The following is a 25,742-nucleotide window of genomic DNA, read 5'->3' as shown; positions in this document are numbered from 1 at the left end:
GAGTTATTCTGACGTGTATAAAATGATCGGTGCAACCGCGGCTAAGGCAGTCTTGGCTCTGGCTTGGCACGATGCACTTGTTGTATCCTGTTAGTAGCTTAACCTAGACTCTTTTAATAATTAATTTGTGCAAACAAATTATTACATAGCGATCTATAGTTTGGCTAGGCAGGGTGGACTACGTCGAGCAAAGAAGGTAAGCGTTGATATACATCTTAAAGCGGATCTCCTTAAAGCTACACCTAGGTCGCAAGTCTTAGGAACTGCTCTGAGTTTCTCCCTCTGCCACACGATGGGCTCGGCACCCGCACGGTGAATCCATCGAATGCTAAGAAGTTAGTCTCCTCGTTAACTATACTAACTATCCCGCGGGTCTGCTAAGTGATTCCTGTGTTATAAGAAATTGGTGATATCATAAATTGTGTTTACTTGTGCCAACATTGACCACTGAAGCCCACAGTAAACCGAGTGCTCAAAGACGATGAGCGAAAGAAATCTACTTCATCCGACATATAGATCATCATAGTTGACTTTGTGACAATATTTAAAATTTTCATTCACTACATTCATTTCACCCAAATTCTAGTCTCCCAAGTTCTTTAATGCCCTCTTAATATAAGGAAGATTTAGTAATAATTTGTCTGAGTATACAAAATCACGATAATTACCAATCAATTATACCTATTTACTTTATGAAAAAAAAAAAACATAAGCTCTTTTAATATTATATTTTCCTTAAATAAAATCATCAATACATTTTATTGAGAAAAATTAACAACTTAAGACACTCCTTGGTATGCATTTTTAACTAAAATTATTTTAATAACTTTTCGATGTGACTAGAAAGACGCTCATAGGCAGTTTTATTTCTATACAAATGTATATTGGTGATAATTTTCTTCATCAGTAGTTTTGGATCTATATCACTCAGTTTTATTAAAGCACCTGGAAGAAATAAAAAATCATTAAATCTACTAGAATTAAAAACTATATTGGCAATCATAGATACTGCCGATAGAAGTGACAACTTAGAACTTTTTGTATTTATTTATTTGAAATTTCAATATATTTGAATTAAAATTATGTGTATAATGTTGCACAATACGTCAGCTGTTGCTACAGATACCGAACATACGAGATTTCACCCATCCAAAAAACGTTTAACGCGCACAGCAGTCGTCCGCTGCGCGTGATTTTTCCCTACCAAAAAGCACCCAACGCGGCAAAAAAAATTTTCACATAAAAGAAATAGTACCTATTGAGTCGTTATAAGTTATAACGTCTTTAATTGCAGCAGTGTATTATATCGAAGACTAATGATATGTTGATAATAATAGTGTAACGGTGCTATTTCAAATCCTATCATTACAAAAGTGTAACATTACAATTATGTACTAAAATTCACTATTCACACAACAAAACTTCAAACTTCTGTTTTATAGAATGTTTTAAAGACAATATTTTTGTATTGTGCCTTACCCAATATTTCTTTCTGAAATATCTCATCATTATCGTCGAGGTGGACAAGCAAAGCGCTGTACAGGGCGTCGATATGCGCACTGTAGACAACGGTGTCGTACTGAGGCCGACACGAGAACAGCTTACACAACGTTTGAACGGCGCAGGAGCGAACCTTGTCGTTGCTGTCGTCGAGGCGTTTGAGAACCACTAAAATATTAAAAATATTAGTATACCTTACTTGCGTTTTTCTACCTGTCTTGTTTTTTGGTACCCCACGTTCGTTTATCGTTAACCGTTTTCTTGGCCGCTTAATACGTTGTGAGGGAATGCATGAATTACCTTGACCTGGCTACCACGTCCTTCTGCAAATCCGGTTGCTCTAACTTCGTCGTCATTGTGTGGAGTAAAAGTCACTATTTAGATCCACCAGGATGCTGCATGTTTTTATTTCTACAAACACCTACTTACACCTTTTTTTTTTCAAGAGAAAGAAATTCTTATTCGAAATATTTTGTCAGTTGCTACAGATACTCCAGCAATGACGGGGCATCATAGAGGTTTTTTTTGGTTTTATTGTTTTTATCTGGTCGGTTTTGTTACCATGAAAAAATGACATTTTAAAAATGAAATTAATAATTAAAAAGTTAAAAACAGTTTCCCGCCACTTTTCATTTGTTTTCCTGTTCACCCAAATAGGTGAATCCAATGGAGAAATTCGGTACATTTTACTTTAAAAATAAAAAAAATGCAACTAAAGAAGCTAAAAAAATTGTGACGTCAACCTAATGCAGTGTCAGTGAGAATAGCTAAATATCATTTTAAGCGTTTTCAGTAAGGAAATTTTGATGTCTATCAAAGATGCATTTCGCTCCGATCGCCTAGTAACGGATCAGCGTAATGCCATTTTTGAAAAAGTGGAGCTAGATCGACATTTGAGTAGTTACGATATAACTAAAGATCTGACAACTGACCATAAAAGTTTTGACTCATTTAAAAAAGGTCCCTATACACGAAAGCTCGATAAATGGGTGCCACCTGAAGTGTCTGAAAAAAAATACTGTGGAGTTTGCGATTCTCTCTTAAGAAGTAATGATATATGAACTATTTTAGAAGAGATTGATCATTGGTGACAAAAAGTGGATCACCTACCTAAAGAATGTACGAAAGAGATCGTAGTCAAGGTCGATCAAACTGCACAGATTATCGCGAAACCGTGATATTGAGTCTATGGTGGGAAATATACGTAATGGGGTAATTTAGCCTTGTTTGGACTACTCTGTTACAATCATAACAAAGAAGAAACATCAAGGTTAATCAGAAGAAATTGTGTAAAAATTAACTACTGTACGGAATAAAACTGATTCAGAAGTTTTATTGTTTCAAGGGATAAACAAAAGAAGAAATTTGTGCTATAAGTACGTTTTTATTCGACGTCGAAAATAACTCGTTGGTTTAGCAGTTATTAGGACACACGCAATCACATGCGGAAATACTTGCCGGATGAAGTCCATACATACTTATGAGTTAAAATGAAAAAATACTCAACAGTTTAAAAGTATATCGCTTGGCACAGGGCTCTGTAGTTATAAACAATAACGCTTACTTAGTTACGTTAGTTAGTTGTATCAAATGCAAAAAGATAAAATAGTAAAAAAATAAAAAAGTTTGTCAGATACAACACGCGTTTGGAGTTTACTCCTTAGAACGATGACCATATACGTAATATTCAAAATGTTCTGTTTAATCAAAATTATAATTTCATTAAAACAATAAAACTCTCAAATCAAAATAAAAATTGACTTTTCTATTCGTATTTGTACAGGAAATACTGGTAAACTATTATACCTATATCTTGCTACGGCTAAAAGCGCTGTAAAATGTAACTATCCGCGTCAATAGGCGTCAGCATCATTGAATGTCAGCGTCAATTATTTTCACGGTCTTAAATACAGGTCATGCAACGGAGCCTAATTTCAATGGCGAGAACTTTTCGTTCTTGTTTGATAATGGCAAATGTACTATGTACGAGAATTGCCAATTGAAAAAAAAAAACCTTCGTTCGCGTCAATGCCGCTGTAGGTCATTGCTATCGATGAGTGCAGTCACGTGGCGCGGTGCGCACTGCACACGCCGGTTGAGTGACGTTTCATTGTTATTGGTTATATTGAGTGACGTTTCATTGTAATTGGTTATATTTTAAAACATAATCTATCGACATGCCACTGGCGGCAGTAAATTGAAAAGAAAAACGCAACCATTAAGCCGACGTACCTCCATTACTGTTCTTGCACGGCCTATGTAGAAGACCGTGGCAGTTTTACACGATGTCACTCACCATATTTTTACACACCACAGCACAGCCCTTATATCTTTTCTTAAGGAATAAACTTAAATTTAAAAAAAAAGGTTAGAAGATTATCTCACCAAAGTATAGTCTATGCAGTATGTCAACGGTAAAACATCCGCGGTTTTTCGCCAACTCTGAGAGGCAACATATCGCCCTCATTGTGTGTTGTCGAGTCAGAGGCGAGTTATCGTCGGTCAGGCTCACTAGTAGGGGAACTATTTGTTCTAGGAACGATTCCAGATACTCCTGGCTTGAAAATAGATCTACATTCTGAAACAATGTTATTGAGACTATTATATCGTAACAATAATTAAAAGTTAAGAAAAACGTCTCTACTCTTACTACCGTTTTAGGGTCTGTCCCATTTAAATTTAATCTGATTTTTGATTGATCTTTAATAATGCATATTTGATTGACTGTTTTATCAATTTGAAATCGTTCGATTTTTTCTATGTAATTTAATAAATTAATTTTTCATGTCCTTAATTACGATATACTTACCTCAACTAAATCATTTTTGTCATCAGTCATTGGTCCTTCTGGAGCTGGATTATCTTGTAACACAGCGCATAAACAAGCAACAGCCGCTGTACGGATTGCTTCGGCTGTTCTACCCGGTGACCAGACCAGATTTGGCACTATCACTTCTGCAAAATAAAGTATTTCCTCTTAAGACCTGTGTACAGATATAATAAAAAATGATACTTTACCGTTTAAAAAAGTCTTATATAAAATCTTTAATAGATGAAACATGTAATGGTTTATCAGACAACTTCCAGTGGAATTAGAAATAGCTTTTAGAATTCCACTGTTCCTGTGTATGACAATATATTTTATACATCATAGCCTTTATTCAGACAGTAATTTACATGATTATATAGAATAATTTGAACGATATATTTAGCATGCATCGACTCCCTGTATATCACAAGTTGACAAAGGCCTCTTCCAACTGTCTGGACTAACATCAAGGTTAATCAGAAGGTCTGCCCCGTTTTCTCATTCTACCATTTGTGAACAAAAAAATTGATACTCACCGTCAATAACGATCTTTAGGAAACATTCCAACTTGTAATGATTACACTTGTTGAAGTTCGTCTGCCGTTGTAACAGTACAGTTGATAGCGCTGTAAATATCTTCAATTTGACTTCCGGATCCGCTTTCGGTGGAGCGAGAGATTCTTTTAATAAAGGTGCGATGAGGTGCAACTGCGTGCCCATAGCTGAACCTGAGAATTTTTTAAACACAAAAATATTTTAAGTGTTCTAATAAATATCAAAAATATAATGCTAAAAATATTTAATTTTATTGTAAAATTACGGAGTCTTATCTATCTTAATATATATAAATCTCGTGTCACAATATTTGTCCTCAATGGACTCCTAAACTACTTAACCGATTTTAGTCAAATTTGCACACCGTGCGCAGTTTGATCCAACTTAAAAGATAGGCTATATTTTATTTTGATATATTATGTTATTATTATATTTAAGAAAAAAATAAGGTGATACGAAATTCGCCAGGTTAGCTAGTACAAATAAATAAAATTGGAGTGTCTGTTTGCAATACTAAAATATTCGCTTTTTACTAAATGCATATGGATGTATACACGGTACATACACCAAAAAACATTTTTTACAATTTTTGTCTGTCTGTCTGTCTGTTTGTTCCGGCTAATCTCTGAAACGGCTAGACCGATTTAGGTGTAACATAGGTTACTATTATTTTAGAAATGTATTTATTTTATAACTCTGCGAACTGAACAATAACTTTTTTATTAAATTCCAGGCGGACGAAGTCGCGGGCACAGTTAGTACAGGAATATAATCAACATTTTTTAAGATGATAACAGACTTGCTAAAAGCATATAAGTTTTACATGGTATCCCAAAAGAACTAATCTAAATAAATCTAAAGTTTTTGTCCGACCTATTTCTTAATACCAGTTAAGCTGGACTAATTTGAAGAGATGTTAACCAATGCCGATGGAGACTGGTCCGACAAAATCTATTTAATTTACCAGTTTTTCTAAACATCGCTTTAAAAAAGTCGCAGGTAATTGCAGAAAAAGTACAGGGATACTTTCCTTGCTGGTGAGTATAGTTATATTTTGAACAGTGTTCTGTTAATAAGCAAACCAACTATTTCCTCAACAACTAAATACCTGAGTGCAATAAAACACATTCCAGCAGACAGCGGTCTGGAGTCAACAAGTTCCAAGTAGACGCGTCGCTGGTTATATCCGCTAGGACTTTTCCAATATGTTTCTCGTAGAGAGATGTGAGGGTACTGCCGCATCCTTCAATACTACGTAGTTTGTCCAAGTTTGCTGAAAATATATGACATGATACGAGATCTTTGAGGGTATTATATTTTTGGCAAGTTTTGTTTTGTGTTTTCACTTGCATAATATCAGATCCCAAAGGAATTTTGGAATAGTAACTTAAAAGTTATTCCAGATCTGCAGCTTATTATATATCATTTGTACTAATATCATAAAGAGGTAAAGCTTCTTGTTTTGTTGGTTTGTGTCTCTTGGTTTGGTCTGAGTGTTTGTGCAGTGCTTGTGGGTCTTCCGACCGTGTCTCGGAGATCACGTTAAGCTGTCGGTCCCGATTGTTATCACGTACACCTGATAGCGATCGTTACTCATAGTAGGGAATATATCCGCCAACACGCATTGGGGCAGCGTGGCGGTTTAAGTTCTGATCCTTCTCCTACATGGGGAAAGAGGCCTATGCCCGGTAGTGGGATATTACAGGCTGAAGCGTAAGCGTAAAGTTTCTAACTATGTTTGTTTGTAGGGGGTAATCTTCGCAAATATTGATCACTAACAGAAAGCTACAGATTTAGAAGTGATATAGGCTCTATTTTATTGTTATTGAACAAAAAATTCAGTAAAAAATAATAGTACATGTAAATCAAGTCAGAGAAATGCGAGTGAAATGAAAACTTTACTACATATTTCCATCAAAAAAATAATAATTAACGCCTAACGAAGTGGGCACGGGTCGGCAAGTGTAAAATAATTCAGTACTTATTACATAATTATCATGTCATATTTCAGTAGTTTTGTGTAAAAGAGTGACAAACAAAAAAACATCAATGTAATACAGTCCGTTATCACAAAATTTTGCATTTTTAATATAAATAGGAACGGTACGTGTACTTCTTGCATGTCAATTATTTAATAATATTCGTCTATTGTTAAAATTTCATTCTGTTATGAGATTGGAAACTTCAAAAACCACCCTATCCCTATTTTAACTTAATCATTTTCATAATAGCTACATTATTTTATTTTATTTATCCACCATTTAAAATAATGTAACCCTTTGGGATTTCGTAATGGTACAACAACAACAATATAGAAATTAATTTTACAAAATGTCTTTACATTACGTACTGCGTGGCTACGGTACTAAAGAATATAGCCACCCCCTCTCTTCCCGTGGGTGTCGTAAGAGGCGACTAAGGAATAACACAGTTCCGCTACCACCTTGGAACTTAAAAAGCCGACCGGTGGCGGGATAACCATCCAACTGCTGGCTTTGAAATACACAAGCCGAAGACGGGCAGCAGCGTCTTCGGTGCGACAAAGCCAGCCCTGTGGTCACCAACCCGCCTGCCCAGCGTGGTGACTATGGGCAAAACACATGAGTTCACGTTATTTTTGGTGTAAACTCGTGGAGGCCTATGTCCAGCAGTGGACTTTATAGGCTGTAATGATTTACATTAATTATAATCTAATATATAAAATTCTCATGTAGCGGTGTTTGTAGTTAAACTCCTCCGAAACGGCTTGACCGATTCTCATGAAGTTTTGTGTGGATATTGGGTAGGTCTGAGAATCGAACAACATCTATTTTTCTTCCCCCTAAATGTTAAGGGTAGTAAAGCTCATAATTAATATTGCCCTACCAAACCCAACATACATTCAACATCACCTTATTGCGTGTCAACCCGGATTTCGCTATAGTCTGTGCAGTTTGGCCGACTTTTTTTTTTTTTTTTATTATTAGCGACCCTTTTTAAATGAGTAAAAACTTTTATGGTCAATCGTCAGATCTTCAACTATATCGTAACTCAATTGTCGATTTAACTCCACTTTTTCAAAAATATCATCACTTTCAAAAATATCACCACTTTTTTCCCTAACTGGGCGCTCAGAGCGAAATGCATCTTTGACATGAAAATTTCCTGACTGAAAACGCTTAAACCTGTGCTTAAACGCTTAAATTTTGTGCTACTCTTACTGACACTGTATTAGGTCCATAAACGTCACTAATTTTTTCCACGGCTTTTAGTTAAAGTTAAACTCTAAAATGTACCAAATTTCTCCTTTGGATTCACCCATTTTGGTGAAAAAGAAAACAAACGAAAAGTGGTAGGAAACTGTTTTTCTACTTTTTAATTTCATTTTTAAAATTTTAGAAAATACGAAAAGACTTTCTCCGACCTATTATGTCCGTTATAAATACAATAAACATAGAATTTAACAACTAAATTTTTGTATATAATTCCTAATCCTTTTCTGTTAATCATTCTGAACTTCAATAAATCGACAAAAAGGATCAATAATTTAGAGCTTAATCCTCAATTCATTAAACATTCTTAATACATTATAAACAAAACTATTTAAATTTTATATTAAAATTATATACTTACAAATTGCCATAAATTGTATTTTATCATCACAAGGCATTGCATACACCGTGAAGTTGATAATAAACAACTTTTCAGCTACTGTGTTGCAGTCGTTCTTACAGAGATCCATCAACGCTTCAGTTACATGGAGCAAATTGGTCTGATACTTGGGCTATACAATTAAGGAAAATAACATGAGGAATTGGCCAAATAACAATAAACAGATTTTTCGAATATTTGATTTAGGCCCTTAGTTGGGAATCATGTTATATGTCAAAATTCTGTAAAGTTTACACTACACCAATTGTTACTAATAAAAAATACCACGTTAATAAAATGGGACCACAAATTTAAAAAAATGCCAAATGTGTAAATAACCCCTGTTCTAAAAATTAACGAATTGAATATTATTAATTAATTAGATAAAAGAAAAGTCTAAAAGAAATCAAATCATTTACCTTCCGAACTCTACATCTATCAGGATCAGCCAACTCTTTACACAATTCAAGCATAACCTTCTCCTTGACCAGTTCAGCTCGAGAACCTTTCAAGATATTGGCCACCACGAAGAGCGCGCTCCATGAGTCCATTTCGGCTTCAAGGAGAGGCCACCAGGTGTCTGGTGTAATAAAGTAACCAAACAATTCGGATGCACGTTTCACCTGTAAATTATGACCATTAAAAACAGCCGTAATAGAACTAAGAATAGAATATTTGAATTAGATGAAAGTTATCGATTTTTTTGATTACTTAAGCTTATTTAAAACTTCATCTCGTTTTTAATGATAAAGAAAACATCATGAAAAAGTTGCAAATCTTGAAAAAATTTGTAGCTTTAATCCTTCTTCTTAATAGACTTAAAGACTTCTACTCGAAGACTCTTACCTCTTGAAAACATTTATAGAATTTCAATTTAAACACCACTTTTTTATGGAAGTAGGGCACAGTAGAAAGTATCTTCTGTTTAAAATCTGAAGCAGACCTACTGGGAAGTACGCCAACCTTACAAAGGATTACAGCGAAGTAATACTCTCCTCAAGTAATGTTGTGTTCCTGTGGTGGGAAAGTGTGTTGCGTACTACCCTCTTCTGCACACAGTATAAAAATAAAAGTTAAAACTAAGCTCACTTGCACAACCACCCGCTGGTCTTCAACAGCGGTTCCACGGTAAAGTGTGGCTTGTACAGCACCAGCTTGTTGCGTACTACCCTCTTCCGCAATCAGTATAAAAAAAAATTAGAACTAAGCTCACTTCCACAACCACCCGCTGGTCCTCATCAGCGGCTCCACGGTGTAGTGCGGCTAGTACAGCACCAGCGTGCTGGGTACATCCCTCTTCCGCACACAGCAATAGCCAGCACAACAACTGAGCACACCGCAGCCGGGCGTCCGCTTGCCAACCGTCCATTTCTAAACATAAATATAAGCTAGTCACCATAGTCTAACTTTTAAAACTTTAAAAATATATTTTAATACAAATGAGCCACATCAGTGTAGCCTGTTTTTCTTCCTTTCTTGTGTTGAGTGCTGTTTGCCAACAAACAACAATAATCTTAATATATATAAGTTACGCGTCACGTTGTTTGTCCGCGATGGGCTCCTAAGCTACTTAACCAATTTTAATCAAATTTGCACACCTTGTGTAGTTTGAACTAACTTGAAAGATAGCCTTCATTTTATTTTAATAGGTATATGTAATTACTATGTTTAAGAAAAAAATAAGGTGGTGCGAAGTTCGCCAAGTCAGCTAGTAATGGGTATAATTATATAAATTGATATAATCGTTCTACATGTCGGAGACAGCCATTAATGAGGGCGAAAAAAAAAGTTTTGCGCAGATTCCTGAGGTTGGCAGAGCCGTTGGACAACTTGATGAAGCGAGACGACAACACGACACTACATTGAGAAGAAATTTGTGAAAATTCTTTGCTTGATTGCCCCGCTATTCACCCTTATAATGGCAATCAATAGTGAGATTTAATAACGTTGTCTACAACAATAATAATTGTGTTTGCTCGCAAACCAAAAAAACAAACGCACTAGTCGTCACTAAGATTTTCAAGGGTTGCCCTCGATTTCTCAAGGATCCCATCTTCAGATCCTGGTTTCCTTATCATGGTACTACCCTTGGAATATCTCCTTTCCAACAAAAAAGAATTATCAAAATCGGTTAATAAACGACGAAGTTATCCCCGAACATCCATAAATATAAATATACGGTCGAATTGAGTATCACCTCCTTTTTTGAAGTCGATTAAAAAAGTAACTTATGCTCAAAATCCTTTTAATAATTACCAGAATACCTTGTTTTATCAATTTATAAAATGATAAAACATAAAAATTATCTAATTGAGTCCTATTACCTCTACCAATAGCCGGAACAATCTTCCCAATATTAGATTGGACTAATGTCCTGCAGCCAAGATTGGGGCGCTTTACATCGGGGTAATGAGTTGGGACATCTTTGAGAAAGTCAGTTTTCTTTTTCAGATCTTCCTCGTTTTCTTCCATGTACTGCAAACCTATGTCATCCCAAAGCTTAGTCGCTGTCTCTCTTACATCAGCCATGACGTCACTTAAGCTGGAATATAGAGAACTTTATGATATAATTTTTTATTTTTTTTTTGTTATCAAATAGTTGCATAAATGTAGCTATATTTAAAATTGTATTAAAATCTATAATCATTAACTTTGGTGAGGAAAGCGACAGATAAAAATACATCAAATAGAAATGCATTGATTTAATTTTGTCAACAGTTTTTGGATGCCTCAACAAATTGGGATATTATTTATTGATATTTTTCAACCAACTTTTCTTAGCTAAAATTTTCACAGGCCATAATGACATCTATAACATTATAAACATTTATTTTAAAATTGTTGTCAAAACTCCAAAACATGTTTTATGTATCAATCAAGATCATTGTCATTACACTGTTACAATAATACATATCTATAAAAATTACATATGTTATTGAGATATGATTTATACAAACCTTGTCAACAGCAGTGGTATCATGCGATGCCAAAACGAATAGCGATCTTTATACATCAGCATCCAGTTACCGACTTCAATAGTAACTTGTAGTCTCACTTGAATATTTTCATCAAATAATTTCTCTGCTAGTGGTGTTATGGACATCTCAAAACATTTGACGTTACCCGCCAAAACAACACCACCTAAAAAATTTGGTATTAATAACAATTTGCTCATAAAATTATATAATACGAGTACTTTGTTGTTATTTGCAGATTATGTCTATAATCTACCTATAATCTATCCATGCCACTCAGGTAAATCGCAATTTAAAAGGTCTGGCAAAGTAAAATATTCTCAACAGAAGACTGTTCTTGTATATTAAAAAAAAATGTATTCTTTAAAACATAATAACTTTAGCAGAAATATAATTTAGTTAAAGAAGTTTTGTACTTTTAAGGCATATGTAGAAAGATTCGCAATCTCGCTTTAGCACTCAATCTCACCCAGCTAGTCCGGGAAGCAAAAAGTGTACCCGATGTTGACTCGCATACTGCCAACTGTTTGGACCTTCTGCTCACAGCAGATTCGGTATCGATCTCATCGCCTTTAGGCAGCTCCGACCACTGTCTGATAAAATTCGTATCCGTCCATTCACCGCCCATTCCATGCCTCAAAGGCACCCGGCGAATATGACGACACAAGACAGCAGACTGAGATGACATGCGTTCTCTTTGCATCGTACCAGTGACGGTAGATTTGCATCTCCTCTGATGACCCGTCATCTTGTGCGAATGCTGTGGCTGATGTGCTGCGTCAGGGAATGAAGTATTACATTCTATTCACTAACGCATCAGCCTCCTTGGCAGCTCGACCCTGGTTTAATACTGACTGTTCAAACAGGCAATTTCACAAGGCAAAAGAGGTGGGTCAGAGGAAGAAAGCCACCAACACAGCCGCCAAGTCCTGCAAGAAAGCTTTACGGAAGGCTCGATTTGATCACATAGGCAGAACTGGGACCAGACTTGTGTCATACCCACCTGGTAGTAAAGCCTTTTGGTGCCTGGCTAAGTCGGTCGAATCGAACTTCTGTCGCCCCTCACTACCTCTACTGCTAAAACCCAATGGATCAGTAGCCCATACCGCTGAGGAGAAGGCAAACCTATTTCCAAATCTCTTTGCAGAATCCTCACGTTTAAATTCAGGCAGCGCCACGCCTCTAACTTCTTCGATTCAATGCGAGACGTCTATGTCTCAAATCGGAATTCGCTAAAAAGAGGTCCTTAAAACCTTGCGCAATCTAGACGTGAATAAAGCTAGTGGTCCTGACGGAATACTAGCCATAGTACTAAAAACTTGTGCAACTGAGTTGTCTCCAATCCCGACACGCCTGTTTCATCTTTCTCTAGCGACAGGGCATGTACCGAAAGCTTGGAAACAAGCTAACGTGCAGCCTGTGCCCAAAAAAGGCAGTCGAGCTGACCCTGTCAATTATCGGCCCATTTCCGTAACATCCATACTCTGTAAGGGTATAGAACGTATACTGAATAACCGGCTCCTGGCTTACCTTGAGGAGAACGACCTTCTTAGCGAAGGACAATTCGGTTTTCACCGAAATCGGTCCACGGATAATCCAGATGATCTAGCGTATGCCACACACATATGGAGTGAGGCTATTGAATGTCTCGAAGGCATTTGACATGGTCTGGCATGACGGCCTTATTAACAAACTTCTTTCATACGGCCTACCGATTTCTCTTTGTGTATGGATATCTGACTTCCTGAGGGATCGATAAATCCGCGTATTCATAGCTAACGGCTCACGGCTGCGAGTTCGATTTGATTGGCCATCAATGCGGGGTTCCCTCAGGGGTCTGTGATCTCGGCAACATTATTCTTGCTACACATCAACGACCTGCTCAAACCTGGGACTTTTGGGTATGCAGATGACAGCACCTTTATCGAGGCACCGGCGAGTGGGTCAGAGGTCCAGTCGCTGAGGGGAGCCATGATCCATTATCTGAACCCTTGTCCATTAAAGCTGTCTCTGATTGGGGTGACGCAAACCTGGTCAAGTTCAACGCCTCTACGACCCAGGCGTGTCTCCTATCGGCAAAGCGGAGTCCTTTCCACCTGACTCCTGGAAAGAGTTCCAAGGTGTACACGTGCCCATAACCGGCCACCTGGAGCTTCTTGGCGTTACTTTGTCATCTACCCTCAATTTTGGCTCATACATAGAGGCAAAGGCTCAAACAGCTGCCAAAAACTTGACGTCCTCTCGAAGGTGAGTACTTCACTCCGGAACAGCTTTTAAATTTATATCAAGCGCAAGTTCGATTATGCATGGAGTAATTCTCTCATCTTTGGGATGGCACAAATAAGTACCAGCTGGAGCTCATCGGTGATGATGCACTGGTCGCTTCAATGCTTGCGTCTTGTGACCGGGCTGTCGGTTTTTTATCAGATACATTTCAGAGAGTGTGCGCAGGAACTCCATGACCTGATTCCCCCTTCCTCCTTCAATCTTCGTACAACCAGACGCACTGCGTTAAGCCACCCGTATATGGTTTACATTCCCACTATACACACTAAGCAATTTGCTTGTATATTCTTAATGCGTACGGCCAAAGAATAGAACTCTCTACCAGCATCTCTGTTTCCGGAAAATTATAACCTGGGGATCTTTAAGTTACGAGTGAATATGTTACTTTACTTCTAGGTAAGCATGCTCCATCCTAGACCGCATTTTCACTTGCTGTCTGCTTGCAGGTAAACAAAAACAACACAAGCCTATCATTGTATTTAAAAAAAAAATGACGATTTATTGATGAGATGGATATATATATTTTAATATTTGTATTATTATATTTTTAAATATAATTGCATAAATAAATAATAATTAAATAATAAAAAAAAATACTAAAAGAATATTAATCTTTAATACTTTCGAAATATTAAAAATACTCTACCGATAGCTTTGATAGCTGCAACGCGCACTCTAAAATGTTGGTGGGTAAAGTTTGACAGCAGCGGCTTGACAAAACTCTCAGATTGGAAATGGAAATCTCTTTGTAAAATTTTTGTTAACATTATAATACAATCGAACGCTTCTAATTTAACCTTAGGAAACACATCGGTACAAGTTTTCGTTAATATTCCAGTAAAGTCATTCATAAATGGGCAGAGAAGATTTGTTCCTTTATATTTGTCTAATATTTTATGAACAAGTCCCATTAATATTAGTCGAATCTCTTCGGAGTCTTCTATAGTTTCTGCGGAACCTATCCGCCTCACAATAACGGGAAGTATGTACGTTAAATAATAGTCGTTTAAAGGTAACTTTTCGATAAAATTGGACATAATTAATATCGCATTCTCGCGACAGGATTCAGAGGCATCAGAAAAACATTTTAAAACATATGCGTAAATTTCCGGGAACACTACCGTCAAGTCACAATCTACATTAATTGGATTTTCGAAAATCTCTTCGTTAATTTTTATTAATGCCTGTCTTCTTGCTATTTTTGATTCACTCTGAAGCGTGGCAATATATTGTTCCAAGGCACCCTTAGGATCATTTTCGAGTTTTGGTGTTGTTTCAGACATGTTTTCCTCGTAATATTTATAGATAAATAACTGAATTCAATTCAATTTTCTACCAGATAACTGAAACCAGAATTTCAGTCAAAAACAAAGTATTGATAAACAAAGTTTTGTTTCCATAACAACACTGTTAAATGTCACTTTCATTGTTGTTTTAAAATGTATCCCCAATAGGGAAAGGCAAAGGACTATAATCCATACAGCCTGTCACATTCAATTATTTTGTTAGGGAGCAAGAAGGAAGGAGCATCATCTTAAATGGGAGAAAAGTTGAAAAAGTGTCCAGCTGTATGCTGTAAATTACAGTTCATAAACCTTCCACAATCACGCTGGTGTAGACAAATCTTTATGGTATGAAAGTTGCAAAAAGTAATTCCTTTTTGAATATCTATCTTATTATACGATAAGATTCCGGCTGCAGTTCAATCTCTGCCTTAACTGAAGTTTAAAAAATTACTAAGCGAACTTTATGTAATAAAGCCTAAACATCAATGAATATCTTAATGTTGAAAAGGCATGGGATTGAATAAAGCTCGACCAGGCTATGTCTTTGATCTCAATCTGTAAATAGATATAGTTAAAATATTGTGAGCAGGTGACATGTGGTGGTTTCGACACACACGATTGGACGACTGTCTCGTGTTTGTTCTGATCATTTCATGGTAGCGTTGGGCGTTATTTAACGTAATCGGTTTCAGTAACTAGTTACGAAGCTAATAACCATGTACGTAGTTTCGCCGATACGAATGTAACGATTATTTTACGTACGCAGTTTTATCAAAAACTTGACACAACGACCGGCGCATAAGCGTTTTACCTAATAACGTAACACAATACGCAGATACGCTTACGCGTAGGATAAAAAGAGATGGCTATAAGTACTATAGGATAGGCATCTTTGTTTTCAAATATGCTCATGCGATTTTGTACGCAATTACTGAGTTTAAGTTTATTTTAATATGTACAGTTTTTTAAAGAAATTTTAATTTTGGTCGTGTTTCTTTTTAAATATTTTCGAATTTACTATTTAGTATTGAGATTAATGTTATTGTCTCGCGTTGAAGTATATACTAAAATGTGTGGGTTTTTGTTGTATTTTTAATTATAATGTATGTATCTCGAAAAATGCTGTACATAAAATCAAATGAACTTCTAAATACGCCTGCATCGATTATTATGTCTATACAAAAATCAAAAAATTAATTTAAATAACATGTTTTGCAGCCAGTCGTAAGGAAGGGAAGTTAATTTTATTATACTATCAAATATCAATCAATATTAACGTACGTAACGGCATTCGTATTTATAACATATAACTACTTCATAACCATACTACAAACAAAAGTAATATAACGTAGTGACTGATGTTGTATACAGAAATAACTAGTTACGAAAAATAAGCAATTTCGAAACTAGTTACGCGTATCCACGAAACTGTGTATAACCGATTACACATAAAAGACGTTACGACCCACGACTATTTCATGGTCATACTGTTACTTTTTGTCGTGTATATGGCTTTAAATTTTTTAAAATACCAAGAGTTTTTTTCCTCCGGTTTTTTTTTCTCTCGGCCTACACTAGGGACATTAGTTTAACTTACTTATTGTAATATTTAATAAAGCCGAGGACATAATAGAAAGGTAATGTCTACCGAGACATTAGAAATTTAAAGTAACTTAATATTTTAATTATTTTGACTAAGTTAACGTTGCACATAGCACTTTGTATATTACCTAAACTTGTAATGTACCTAATGTTAAGATATAAATTTTTGTTTTATTGGTATATTTTTTTGCTATCTTAACTTTCTTTTATTATTGTCGTTTTTTTTTAATTTATTTCTATTATTATTCTTGTAAATGACATTATTTTGACTTTCGTTAAGTGTGTATATTACCTTATGACGAAATAAATGTTTTCATTTCATTTATCTCAAAAGGTTTAGCTACCGTTTTCAACAAAAGAAACCAAGCAGCTTGGATTTTATATAATATTTCCACCATTAACTGTCACATTTCAACCAATGTACACAAAATCTTAGCAAATTACACGCCTTAAGGCTTAAGCATTTCTGACTACTACTTTTAACAAATCACATTTATGTATTAGTGAAAACCACATAAAAATTCTTGTTTTTTTTTTTGTTTATTAAAAATGTACTATTTGAAACTGTTTAATAATATGACTGTGTATGATACATGCGTAAAATGAAACGTGACTGTTCAAAACGAAAACGTGCACCAATCCTGTTTCGCCAAGTAAAGCTGTCAACGTCTTAAATGAATGGACGAGACTCTTCTACCACATCAGTTCAATATTACTATTTTGCTGCTTTGCATTTCGTGAAAGTCATAATTTATATTTTCTGTTATACAAAATAATTTAAAATGCATAAACCCAGGCTGTTTCATTTATTACTTTTCGTAGCAGTTCTACAAACAGTTTTAGCATTAAGAGAAGGCGAATGCGAAGTCTGTGTAAAAACTGTAGATAAATTTGCAGCCACGTTATCAGATGACGTTAAAAAGGACCCAAAACTCATCGAAGCAGAATTTAAAAAGTTTTGCAAAGGCACAAAGAACAAGGAAAATCGTTTCTGTTATTACTTGGGAGGATTAGAAGAGTCCGCCACCGGCATTTTAGGAGAACTTTCGAAACCTCTCAGTTGGTCGATGCCTTCGGATAAAATTTGTGAGAAACTGAGAAAAAAGGACGCTCAAATTTGTGATCTGCGGTTTGATAAACAAATTGATTTAAATAATGTCGATCTTAAAAAACTTAAGGTTAGAGATCTGAGGAAGATTCTGAATGATTGGGACGAGGTCTGTGATGGTTGTATCGAAAAAACTGATTTCATCAAGAGGATAGAGGAACTTAAACCGAAGTACATGGGCAGATCTGACTTGTAATAAGCCCATTTTGTAGGTAAAATATGTTTAATTCTTTTTTATTAACAAAAAAAAAAAAAAACTTTCATACATCATATATATAATGAAATAGGTTTTTATAACTTAAGAGATTATCGAAACGAGAGTATTTTTTCCATGAATCATAACACAATATTATCTGTAACTGAGTATCATAAAAACATTAATCCATAGTTTAAAAAAATAACATTTATAAATATATATTAAAAGAGCATTTTGCTAATCAATTAAACTTTATTGTTTCAGAGCAATAGCAGTTTTGGACATGTGATACCTCATTTGAGTGTGTAAATCAGCAGAATTCCAAGGGATTATTAACTTGTTGCGTAAGATGTGATTCTGTGGGTGTATGCATGAGAGTTGTATGCATTTATGGTAGAATAAATTATTAATAAAATTTAAGTAATATTTTTTTCATATACTGTTTTATTTACCTCCACCACATTTGTAAATAAACTCCCAAGTAATTAAAATAAACCATAGATTTAATAAGTTATGATTTAAAATCATTGACCACTCACATTTTATTTAAAATTATTATCTATGCTAAGTTTGTTGTCCGTGAGCTAGTGACAAATTTTCATGACTAATTTCCTCCCACTCCTATTTCATAAAAATGCATTAGGGATTCATAAATATTTGTGACCGTCAGCTGTGCCTCTGTGGGTGGGGTGGACAGTGGCAGGCTCCACGCATGGAGAAAAAGCTACTATTAATGAAAATTAATGTCAGCTGGCTGTAATCCCATAGAAAGTTTGTCAGCAGGTACCTTGAAAGATGTAACAAAAACATTGGTTGAACAAAACAAACAGAACTTCATTCTTATTTGTTAAATTAGCTTATTAGATAAATAATTAGTTCATAACCATTATTAAAATTTATATGCTTATTAATTTTTTGCTTATGCAAATTTTGTAGTGATTGTAAAAATTTTGTCACCTAAAAGTACATAATAAATTTTTAATTAATGTTCTGAAGTTGCTGTTTTCACTTATTTACTTGTCACTAAATAATACAAGCTTCATCTGCAAAGAAAAATAATAAAAGCAAAGGTTCATCTAATAAATTTATTGCACATAAATGTATCTATTTGGAAATGATATTTTATTTATATCAAAGAAGCGAGGTCAAAACACGATGCCTTGGCACCATGGTCACAGCATTGCGGGTTCGATCCCCACACACGACAAACATTTGTATTGGCCATACAGATGTTTGCTGCAGTCTGGGTGTTTGTCCAGTCTTTGTGGGTCTCCCCACCGTGCCTGGAAGAGCACGCTAAGGCATCGAGCCCTGTTGCTATCATATACACCTTATAGTGATCGTTACTCATAGTAACTCACTTATATCGGCCATCCAGCATTGCTTCTGATTCTTCTCCTACATGGGAAAGATGCCTATGCCCAGCAGTGATAGTACAGGTTGAAGCAAGGTCAAAGGGGATTATTATCTAGTTTCAGCAACTGGCAACCAAAAACAACATGTGGCTATTTAAAAGATCAAGCAACAATAATTTGAATAAATCTAACAATTAAACCAATCTTATAAAGTAAAGCATAGACATTAAGCAAACATTATTTTAAAATTTAGAGCACATTACAATAGTAAACAAAAGACAATTTATTTTACAAATAATTTAATATAACCACAAAAAAATGTTCTCATTCATACTATGTTAACATTTTATATAATTGTAAAGTGAGGTGTAGGTCATAAAGAAAAAAATATTGTAACTAATTTTACTGTTTAATGAACCATGAATCCATGCACATATTTTACTTTAAACATAATTATAACAAATATTGCATGGAGTATTCTTGTATTGTTGATTTTAGTGGTACTTGTAGTTCCTGTGGTGCTCTGCAACATAAGAAAATAAATTAATTAGTCTATTGAATAAAAAAAATTAATAAACAATTCTAATAAGATTCTCGTTGATTTAGAATTTCATAATAATACTGGATTAAATGCCCATATACTGTTATTTATCGTGAAAGATAGATTTATAAGATCAATCTTTTTTTTTTGGATAAAAAAATCAATCGGTGTAATCCATTAGACTGATTTGACTGCTTAAATTTACTTACTTATCTTGCCGTAGTTAATAACATAGAAGAAAGTCATTGATCCAACTAAGAGTTGGAAGAATGGAGCAATACCAACTTTCTTGGGTTGCGCATACTTATGCTGCCATCTCCACCACGCTAAAATAAAACAAATACTTAAATTTTAATAAATGTTTCATTTTAAAATATATTAAAGAGATATTAAATCTCAATCTAAATTATAACCTTGAAATTATAAAAAAATATATAAATACCTCTGCTGCATGCTCCCATGAATGCTGATGGGGTCTTGTTTCTGCGACCTAACCATGACCCAATTTCGTTCAGCTTAAGTTGTCCGAATGGGGTATCGGCTAAAAACCAGGCAAATTACATAATCACAAATTTGTTCATGTAAAATTTCCAGTAGGTATAACTTAATACTTACGCTTTCCGTAATAACGGGCCGGATCGTAGGGCCCATGAACGGCTGGATTGTATTCCTTTGGATAATCACCGAAAGCCATGGCTGTTCGGGTTAGGATCGAATTTGATTTTTGAGAAATAAATTAATGGCAGAATTGTATTGCACAGATGTGATTATGTCAAATTAGACAATTATCTATACAACAGATAAACTAAAATAAATTTGTGATTCTTTAATTTTCTCACTAATATTTAGATGTATTAATACGCAAAATATTATATATATATATATATACATATTTTCTTAATTTTATAATTATTGTTTCATGTAAAATATAAAAAAATCATTGAGTAAAAATAAACCTATTAGATGCCTTGTCACTGGCAAGCAATGATACAATAAATCTACTGGCAAGTCTCCACATCAAAATTTTACTTTTATCTGTGCCAATAATTATTTAGCAGATTTCATTCTTCGTGATTGTGATTTGTGATATTTCGAAAGTTATTATTTACAATAAAATAATATCAAAATGGTCTTGGAAAGTACTATGATTTGTGTCGACAATAGTGATTATATGAGAAATGGGGATTTCCTACCTACTAGACTGCAAGCTCAGCAAGATGCTGTTAATTTGGTATGTCACTCCAAAACAAGATCGAATCCAGAAAATAATGTTGGATTACTGACTCTGGCAAATGTGGAGGTCCTGGCCACGTTAACAAGCGATGTTGGCCGAATATTATCCAAGCTTCATCGAGTTCAACCCAACGGAGATATTAACATTTTGACGGGTATAAGGATTGCACACTTAGCACTCAAACATCGTCAAGGAAAAAATCATAAAATGCGTATTGTAGTTTTTGTCGGATCACCTATAAATACCGATGAGAAGGAACTGGTTAAGTTGGCTAAAAGGCTGAAGAAAGAAAAGGTCAATTGTGACGTCATCTCTTTTGGTGAAGATTCAGACAACAATCCGCTTCTAACTTCTTTTGTTAGTACTTTGAACGGAAAAGATAACTCATCTGGCGGAAGTCATTTAGTATCCGTACCGGCGGGTGGGTGCGTTGTTCTCTCAGAAGCATTGATCTCTAGCCCTATTATTGGTGGGGATGGTGCTGGTCCATCAGGATCTGGTTTGTCACCCTTTGAATTCGGTGTGGATCCCAACGAAGATCCTGAACTCGCTCTAGCGCTCAGAGTCTCTATGGAAGAGCAGAGACAGCGTCAAGAAGAGGAATCTCGACGTCAACAAGCCAATGTTGAGGGTGAAGCAGCTAAGACGGGGGAGACACAAGACACTGGAATGGAAAGAGCTTTAGCTATGTCGCTAGGTCGTGAAGCTATGGAATTATCTGAAGAAGAACAGATTGCTCTTGCCATGCAAATGAGTATGCAGCAGGAGGCTCCGCAGACTGAGGAGAGCATGGATGTATCTGAAGAATATGCGGAAGTAATGAATGATCCAGCATTTCTACAAAGTGTGCTAGAGAATCTTCCTGGAGTCGATCCACAGAGTGAGGCTATAAGAAATGCTATGTCCACCATCAAAAAGGACAAGGATGAAAAAGATGACAAAGATCAAAAAGATAAAGATGGAAAAGGTTCAAGTTCAAAAGAAAAGTAGAAACATTTTTCCATTTTTTTTATTTATACACAGTGTTGTTGGTAAATTTGAGAATCCTGTATGTCGCTGTTGCTATATAAGCTTAGAATATAAATATTATTAATTCACAATAACTATGTTTATTTCCATGAAATCCAATTAAGCCCCTCTATTTTGTCATATTCTGTAATCATTACAATAAAAACAATAAAGAAAAAGATATATAACATGTAAATATTATTTATTTATGCAACTTGCATTACTTGAATTATTCCAATACTCTTTCGTCCTAAACTTTTTCATTGCTTCTGCTAATTTTTCATTTCTTTGTCTGTCTCTTAATGGTTGTAACTTTGATAAATTAATTTTATTAATTCCTGTAAATGTGCAAGAACAGTTAGTGTGACGTGTAATAAATGATGACATAAATATGGTTTCTATTACCTTGAGTGAAAACGGGACTGAGGCCCTTCATTCTTTATCATTTGTTTTACTTTCAAATCAAGCCAATAGTCTGTAACTCCAAATTTGTCAGAATGTGGACTCAGCCCACACTTCACTAAATAATAGAAAATATAATCAATTAATAAGTCTTACAGCATAAGAATAACAAAATGGCAATGAACTATTTTCAAATATTTTACTTATAATATAGTTGTTAATTTATTATGTACCATTTTTTTCCTCAGTCTTTTTATCTTTGTTTAATAATAAATTTGAACTCTTGATATCTTCTAATTGTGGCTTAAAGCTTTTGCTACTGTGATTTGGAACTGGAAAAAAATTTCATGTTATATTTTAAGAAAACAACAATAAAATAATATGGGTTTATCTTAAATTCAAATTTAAACTAACAATTTCTTCCATTACCGGATAAAGACTTCAAACCTCGACCAAATGATGGGCATTTAATTCGGCCGTTTAAATTCTCACGAGATGACGTCGACTTTATGATAGCTAAAACAAGAAATGCTTTGTTACTAATTGTGCAAATAAATAAAATTCTAAATTTTTATTCCTACACGATCATAAAATGCATTGCTTTGTGCAATTTCTAAAACAAACATTTCCATATTCACTTTCTTGTTTACTAATTGGTTTTTTCGTACCTCAGAGAGTATATCAAGTCATCAGTTCCAAATGTCATAAACACTTGACACCCAAAGTTACTCTTAGTAACACTACACTACCAACCCCATACTTGTGATGGCATCGTCGATGTGTGTGTAAAAGAATTTTCCAGCGTTAAAATGATAACCCTAGTAAGTGTATAGTAATCATCACTCTCTTCATAATTATATTTTAACAGCTTGAAGCCTTGAAAGATTGAGTTTCAATCCTTATGGCATATAATAAAATACATCTGGTCTGCAGTAAGATATTGATTAACGGTTTTAATTCCGTTATCATCATGAAGTATTAAAGGCTAATTATCAAAACTCGTAAATTCAAAGTTTTCTAAAACTTCTAGTATATATAGGTATATCATATTATGCTTCTTCTAGTATAAAATCAATATGTTACAAATATGACGCTTGTACATTAAGAAAGAGGCTTATCCTTGGGCTCCCAGCAATGGGATGTTACAGGATGAATCGTGATCGATCGAATCGTATAATATTTAAACATTAATTCAAAATTAAACAGGTTTTCTGGTTTCTTATAATTAGTAGATACGTATTTTACGTTAGTAAATTATATTTATATTCGACTACCTTCATTTTTTCTCTCTAACGATTGTCCTCTAGAATTTGAACTATTTCTCTGCTGCATGTAATTCTGCGACGCTATATAACATAAAAAATCAAATCATTAATTAATAAGTCCTCTCTATTAATAAGTCACCTCGAAAGGTCAAATCTCCATGTATTAAATTTACAAACATGGATTTATCAGTATATAACCAGAGGTCTTAATACCACACTACTTAGAGAAAACACTACAAAATTGTATAAATACCTCAATAGATATAATATAAAAGGGAAACTATTGACATTCTTCATGTCTAAACAGTAAGAAATGTTAAAATGTCGGTACTTTATGTAGGTATACCTCATTACATTAAACACAGGAAAATAATGATGCTACCTCAATTTTAGACATCTAAAAAAATCAGATAAAGCAGTAGTTAAGCTTTAAAGAACTTATATTTAATTTATGTAAACCTTACATTTAGTCGAAGGAAGCGTCTTTGGCTCGGATCTTGAGTTTGACCTTATACTCGTAGTGTGCAAATCCTGCACTTTATTCGTACAACCGGATACGGTATTAATAGCTGTCCAAAACAAATAACCAACTGCGATTACTGTTATCAGTAACTGCCATTGTAAATACGACAGGTAGGAGACCATATGATGGAGCTTCCAAAATAGTAAGTGGTACAATATACTCATCAAAATGTCTAGGATTGGAACGTTTACTGAAACGAAAATGTCGATATTTCATGTATTCTATGCTTATTTGTTGTGCGTAACTTTTATTTGTGATTTAAAACGAGAGACCCAAATACGTGAACTATACAGGTAATGTAATAGAACAGGATAAAAAATATAGTATTTGCAGAATATCTTGTTGAACTTGAACAAGACTCCGAGACTGCCTCAAGTGAAAAATAAAAAAAAAAGTTTATGAAGAAATCATATACTAACACGCTCTTTGCTGATATACATCACTTATAACTGAAGAAGCTGCATTGGGAACACGTCTGTTTTCTGGATAAAAATACAAAACTACATAAGTAATTTTTCATTAGTATTTTATTAGAAAAAATCTCATAAGCCTCATAAAATCATGAAAAAATGCAGACTAAGTTTTATTCCGACTTATGAGAGGGTATGAGATCTATGAGAATTGGGTCTGAGTTTAGTACCTTTCCAAGAAATAGGTGTCCATGATCTAGCAGCACGTGTTGGTGATTTTTCATTACCTACAGTGTTTAAAACACATTAAATAATAATCCTCTTAAGTCTGGTTGCATTATTCAGAAAATTTTGTTCTTGTCGATTCGTTTCCCTAACGGATCGTAAAAATTCAAACATGACGTGTTCGAAATTTAAGCAGCTCTTAACTACAACGAGTCGTTATATCGAATATGGGAACCGGGCTTTCAAATTTAATATATAAAAATAATTACATAACGGTAAAATTATATAACCTGAAGAAGAGTTAGTTTCATGTCGTAGTATTAACTTCTTGTGTATCGGAGTCATCAATTGTTGTCCATAACCAGGAGTTGACTTCGTTTCTGTATTGATATAAGTAGAATAGATATGAAAGTTCAGTACTTATACGTGACCAAAAGCTTAGAAAATTGATTTGAGCCAGTACCTAATTCATAAAATTAGCGCTTTCAGCCAAAAAACTCTTTAGCTTTAGAATCTTAGTACCTATAGATTTAAATATCTGATTTGTTGATCAATCAATAAAAACATAGAAAACCAGAGATAACTTACCTAAAGGTATGGCTTTCTTCTGATTGTTTGAATTATTTCTCCTTTTGCCAGAATCATCCAAACTGATACTTTGTGGGGGTACTTTATTAAGAGTTTTGGAACGTGCTACACAACAAAAAAAAACCGTTTTATATAATAAACCAAACTATACCTACATAATTTCCTCTATTGAAATAATTTTGAATTATCATATTGATTGTGGGGACTAACAAGTTGTCGTTTCGAAGGTTTTTAGTAAAAATAT

At 34.5% G+C, this 25,742-nt stretch overlaps 4 protein-coding genes across 5 annotated transcripts; 2 read left to right on the top strand and 2 right to left on the bottom strand.

The window, feature by feature from the left end:
• Positions 1-713: 713 nt before the first annotated feature.
• On the bottom strand, positions 714-15,038 carry LOC123657265 (dynein axonemal assembly factor 5). Its single transcript, XM_045592839.1, has 12 exons — positions 14,402-15,038; positions 11,452-11,635; positions 10,819-11,036; positions 9,708-9,865; positions 8,914-9,117; positions 8,477-8,627; positions 5,973-6,137; positions 4,846-5,037; positions 4,306-4,455; positions 3,886-4,071; positions 1,480-1,668; positions 714-945 (listed from the first exon to the last, which is right to left on the bottom strand). The coding sequence occupies exons 1-12, from the start codon at positions 15,036-15,038 to the stop codon at positions 815-817; spliced, it is 2,565 nt and encodes an 854-aa protein (XP_045448795.1). The 3' UTR covers positions 714-814.
• Positions 15,039-17,294: 2,256 nt separating this feature from the next.
• LOC123657267 (mesencephalic astrocyte-derived neurotrophic factor homolog) lies at positions 17,295-18,382 on the top strand. 2 transcript variants are annotated; one of them, XM_045592841.1, is made up of 2 exons: positions 17,295-17,959; positions 18,212-18,382. In XM_045592841.1, the coding sequence occupies exon 1, from the start codon at positions 17,426-17,428 to the stop codon at positions 17,945-17,947; it is 522 nt and encodes a 173-aa protein (XP_045448797.1). In that variant the 5' UTR covers positions 17,295-17,425; the 3' UTR covers positions 17,948-17,959; positions 18,212-18,382. The 2 variants fall into 2 exon arrangements, with proteins under 2 accessions (XP_045448797.1, XP_045448796.1); XM_045592840.1 differs by having other exon boundaries at positions 17,295-17,963.
• A 1,202-nt stretch (positions 18,383-19,584) lies between these two features.
• Positions 19,585-20,660, bottom strand: LOC123657268 (putative ATP synthase subunit f, mitochondrial). Its single transcript, XM_045592842.1, has 4 exons — positions 20,459-20,660; positions 20,286-20,384; positions 20,053-20,169; positions 19,585-19,825 (listed from the first exon to the last, which is right to left on the bottom strand). Exons 1-4 carry the CDS (start codon positions 20,535-20,537, stop codon positions 19,797-19,799), a joined length of 324 nt encoding a protein of 107 aa, XP_045448798.1. The 5' UTR covers positions 20,538-20,660; the 3' UTR covers positions 19,585-19,796.
• Positions 20,661-20,849: 189 nt separating this feature from the next.
• Positions 20,850-22,281, top strand: LOC123657102 (26S proteasome non-ATPase regulatory subunit 4). The gene has a single exon (XM_045592689.1). It carries the CDS (start codon positions 20,970-20,972, stop codon positions 22,065-22,067), a length of 1,098 nt encoding a protein of 365 aa, XP_045448645.1. The 5' UTR covers positions 20,850-20,969; the 3' UTR covers positions 22,068-22,281.
• The last annotated feature ends 3,461 nt before the right edge of the window (positions 22,282-25,742 follow it).

This window comes from Melitaea cinxia, chromosome 10, assembly GCF_905220565.1.
Source record: "Melitaea cinxia chromosome 10, ilMelCinx1.1, whole genome shotgun sequence".
Classification (NCBI taxonomy): domain Eukaryota; kingdom Metazoa; phylum Arthropoda; class Insecta; order Lepidoptera; family Nymphalidae; genus Melitaea; species Melitaea cinxia.
This window is presented reverse-complemented; position numbering and strand designations above follow the sequence as displayed.